We start from the raw sequence: 3,833 nt of genomic DNA, 5'->3' as shown, positions 1-3,833 counted from the left end.
GGCTTTTGCAGGTGTTTTGAGTTAATTAGCTGATTAGAGTGTGGCACCAGGTGTCTTCAATATTGAACCTTTTCACAATATTCTAATTTTCCGAGATACTGAATTTGGGACTTTCATTAGTTGTCAGTTATAATCATCAACATTAAAAGAAATAAACATTTGAAATACATCAGTCTGTGTGTAATGAATGAATCTAATATACAAGTTTCACTTTTTGAATGGAATTACTGAAATAAATCAACTTTGTCATAATATTCTAATTTTATGACCAGCACCTGTATGTGTAATGCCCTGGTTAAGATCTGGGAGGATATCCCCCATGACACCATCCGTCGTCTCATTAGGAGCATGCCCTGACGTTGTCAGGCATGCATACAAGCATGTGGGGGCCATCCAAACAACTGAGTATGATTTTGAGTTGCTGCATTGAATATTTCGGCAAAATGGACTAGCCTGCCGCATTATTTGTTCACTTTGATTTTCGAGGTGTCTTTGAATTCAGCCCTCCGTAGGGCCATCAAACAATGTGGCATCCTTTTGTTCCTAACATATTACCCAGTCCATATCAGTATAGATTTCCAGCATGATTTTATTCCATTTGAGATATGTTTTCAAAGTGTTCCTTTAATTTTTTTGAGCAGTTTATTTGTGTGTGTATGTGTATATGTATGTATGCATGTATATGTGTATGTATATATATATTGTCATCTGCCATGTGTTTATTGTAATGCCTTTTTTCTTTGATTCAGATTGGTAATGTGTCACCAGGCTCCTCCATAAATGATCTTCCAGAACTAACCGAGTTAGTTAACCAAGAAGAAAATGAATATGAATCAAGCCCCAAGAAATCAAAAATATGCCTGAACTTGGAAAGAAGTGAAAGAAAAGATACAGAGATGAACATTCCTGTGAAAGACTGTACCTTTGCCTTCAGTTTGGATGAAAGGCTTTCTCTTTTGGACCCCCTGTCTTTAAATCAGACACACCCTAAACATTTTGATTTTGATGATTCCCTAAGACATGAAAAAATCAATCGGATTAAAGCAATTTTAAAAGAAAAAGAGGCTAAAGTGGAATGCTTACGTAACCAAAATATGCATTTGGAAAGTGATAGTACTGCTCTCTTACCATGAAATACTGATATTGTTTAAAAAGGAAAGGCAATTTTTGGTTTGAAAAGCAGTGTCTTGTGGTGGTTTCTCCTTTATTTTTTTATATTTAGCATGAACACTAAAGTGTCTGATTTGTAAATGTTTTTTCTTATGCTACAGCTATTCAATGATAATTTAAATATTTTCTGGAATTTTTGACAAATTTATAGTTGTAGAAAAGATTATTTTATGGAGTGTGGAGTCTAATTTTTTAAAATACATTTGTATATACACTTCCAAATGAAAAGTGAATGTTTCAGACTGATAAGATTTTTTTAAGTGTGATTTAAGTAAAAAGGCTTTTCTGGTAAATACGAATTATCAAGTATGTTTTAACATTGTATTCTTTTGGCATTTTTGTCTCAGTGTTTTTTTTAAAGTTCAAAGCCTTTCTGAAGTAAAATATTCTTTTATCTAAACTTTATACAGTATGATCATTTTTGTCTGTACCACAAGTAACTATTTTGGTTTCTCTGATGCAAAATAAAGAAAGCAGTGTTTATTTTACTTCCACAAATGCAAATTCCTAATATTGTACTCAAAATGTAAATAAGTGTATTACTTAATATTAAAATATTAGTTTTGTGGAAATTCAATGGAACACAAGGTTTTGTTAGCAGGCCACATTACATAGTAACACACATATATTAACTTTGATTTAACATGGTGTTGTTTTTTGCCTGTACCCTTGTTTGCCTTTGCAGCTTTCCACTGGTTCCTAATTTGCTTAACCCTGTCAAAATGTTTAAAGGCATAATATGGCCTTGAAAAGCCATATGATATCGAGTTTCACATTCAAAAATTAGAAAAATAAATTATTGTATAATGTCTGTCAATCCCTGCTGCATCCATTTTTCTCATAATCTGAAAGGTAAAAAGCTAAATGCAGAAGAAAGGAGGTCTTAAAATCAGTGTGAAGGTTGAAAAGAAAGAGGAGCATGACAAAAATTAAAAGGAGAATGAGCAACAGTTGAATGCAAGGTTACAAAAAAAGTTAAACTTTTGTGGACCTCACTTTTTACAGAGTTTAACCTCCTGTTTTTTGCATTGAGGTGACTTTCTCACTATTGTGCCACATAAAACATCTGTCTTGCTCCCTTATCACTCAGCAAACCCCAAGCTCCACTGGGTTAAGTCTTAGATGGCACATTTTCCCTGACTCAATGGTGCTGTGCTATAGCAGCAAGTTCGCTTTAAATTCTGTTCTCCAGGATCTCCTAATAAGAACCTTCTGTAGCAGCTCCTTGTGTATCTTCACCCCAGGCCCTAAATTTGTAATTTGCTTTATTAGAGGGAGTACATATACTGTGGTATTTACCCTACTGGGGTAATAGGACTTCTTCCAGCTTTGAGAGTCTGTCACATCTGGGGCCTCATGCATAAGGCCGTGCGTAGAATTCGCACTATAACATGACGTAAGTACAAAAGCCGAAATGTGCTTACGCACAGAAAAATCCAGATGCAGGAATCTGTGTGTTCGCCAACTTCCGCGTTCTTCCGCTACATAAATCCCGCTCAGCGTGGAAATAAACGCACATGCACGCGCTTGCTGTCCTGTCCTAACTCCTTCCAGAATTATGCCTCTTTGAATATGCAAATCAATATAAATAGCCCTTAAGCCCAGCGTTCTGTGAAAAGGCAATGGCAAAAGTACGAGGACAAATAGAAGAATTTCAGCGAATACCAAATGGAGGCAAAGAAAAACGTAGCTATTTGTTGGTTTAAACAGTTATATAAGCAACAAAAGGAAGTTGATCGAGTGACATAGCGTGTCGGAGAAACTTGAAAGCTCAAGTTCACAAAGTCGCACAGTGCCCGAAATAAAAAAGTTGTCACATATCAAAGTCGGCATGAAAAGGCGATTTGTAGCCCAACGTCTGAGTGTCATATGAAAGCTCATTAGGGTACAGTGAAAAAAAAAGGCACACAGTGTGAAAAAAGCACAAAATGTCAACTATAATCTCGAAATTTCCACTTTAATCACGCAGTTTATTTTGTCATTAAAGTAGAACATCATAAACTTCATCTTAAAATCATTTAATTTACTGGTTTCTCAAATCCCATTGTAACTAAATGTTAAATGCTTTGTTCTGTATTTGATCTTCTATGTGCTCTGTGTGTGAATCACTACCTGCTTCTTAAACGGGCTTTCTCTTTCTCCGACAGGACACATAATCCATTACATTCGTGATATTACTGCTCCCTGAATAATTAAAATACTGAGATGTATACGTGATATCTTTTTCATGATGATAGGAATGAAAGCATGTTATTAAACATGGGAACTCGGTGGCGCAGTGCTTGTTCATGTCTCACGCAAGAGGCTTTCTGCGCAATGCGTGACCTTCAATGAAATAGTTTATTACAGAAGTACTGTCTCTTTCAAACGTACTAACCTCCAATTCCTGTCCTTACTTTTCTTTCTCCAAATACCCAATCACTACACTCTGTAATAGATGTGAAGCCATTTGTAAGCTTAGAACGCCAATTCTTCAAAACTTTTAAGGAACATCGAAATATCTTCGTAGTACATGTTTAATTATTCTATCCATCTATCCTTCCAGTGTCGCGTCAGCACCAGCAAGAATACAGCGCAATGCAGGAACAATCCCTGAACTAGCTAGCGCTGCGGCACCGTGTCCTCACGTTTAATTATTAACAATACAGATTATTTAAATGAAG

The 3,833-nt window shown here is 35.8% G+C and overlaps 1 protein-coding gene across 1 annotated transcript in view; it reads left to right on the top strand.

Moving 5' to 3' along the window:
- LOC114648174 (uncharacterized) overlaps positions 1 to 1,575 on the top strand; it is a 59,017-nt gene extending 57,442 nt beyond the window's left edge. The window contains exon 4 of the mRNA XM_028797059.2: positions 750 to 1,575. Within this exon, the coding sequence (XP_028652892.1) occupies positions 750 to 1,133 (384 nt within the window). The 3' untranslated portion in view covers positions 1,134 to 1,575. The remainder of the gene's footprint in view (positions 1 to 749) is intronic.
- Positions 1,576 to 3,833: the final 2,258 nt, after the last annotated feature.

Source organism: Erpetoichthys calabaricus, chromosome 3 (assembly GCF_900747795.2).
Source record: "Erpetoichthys calabaricus chromosome 3, fErpCal1.3, whole genome shotgun sequence".
In the NCBI taxonomy this organism is placed as follows: Eukaryota; Metazoa; Chordata; class Cladistia; order Polypteriformes; family Polypteridae; genus Erpetoichthys; species Erpetoichthys calabaricus.
Note: the sequence above shows the minus strand (reverse complement) of the source record. Positions and strands in the feature narration are given on the sequence as shown.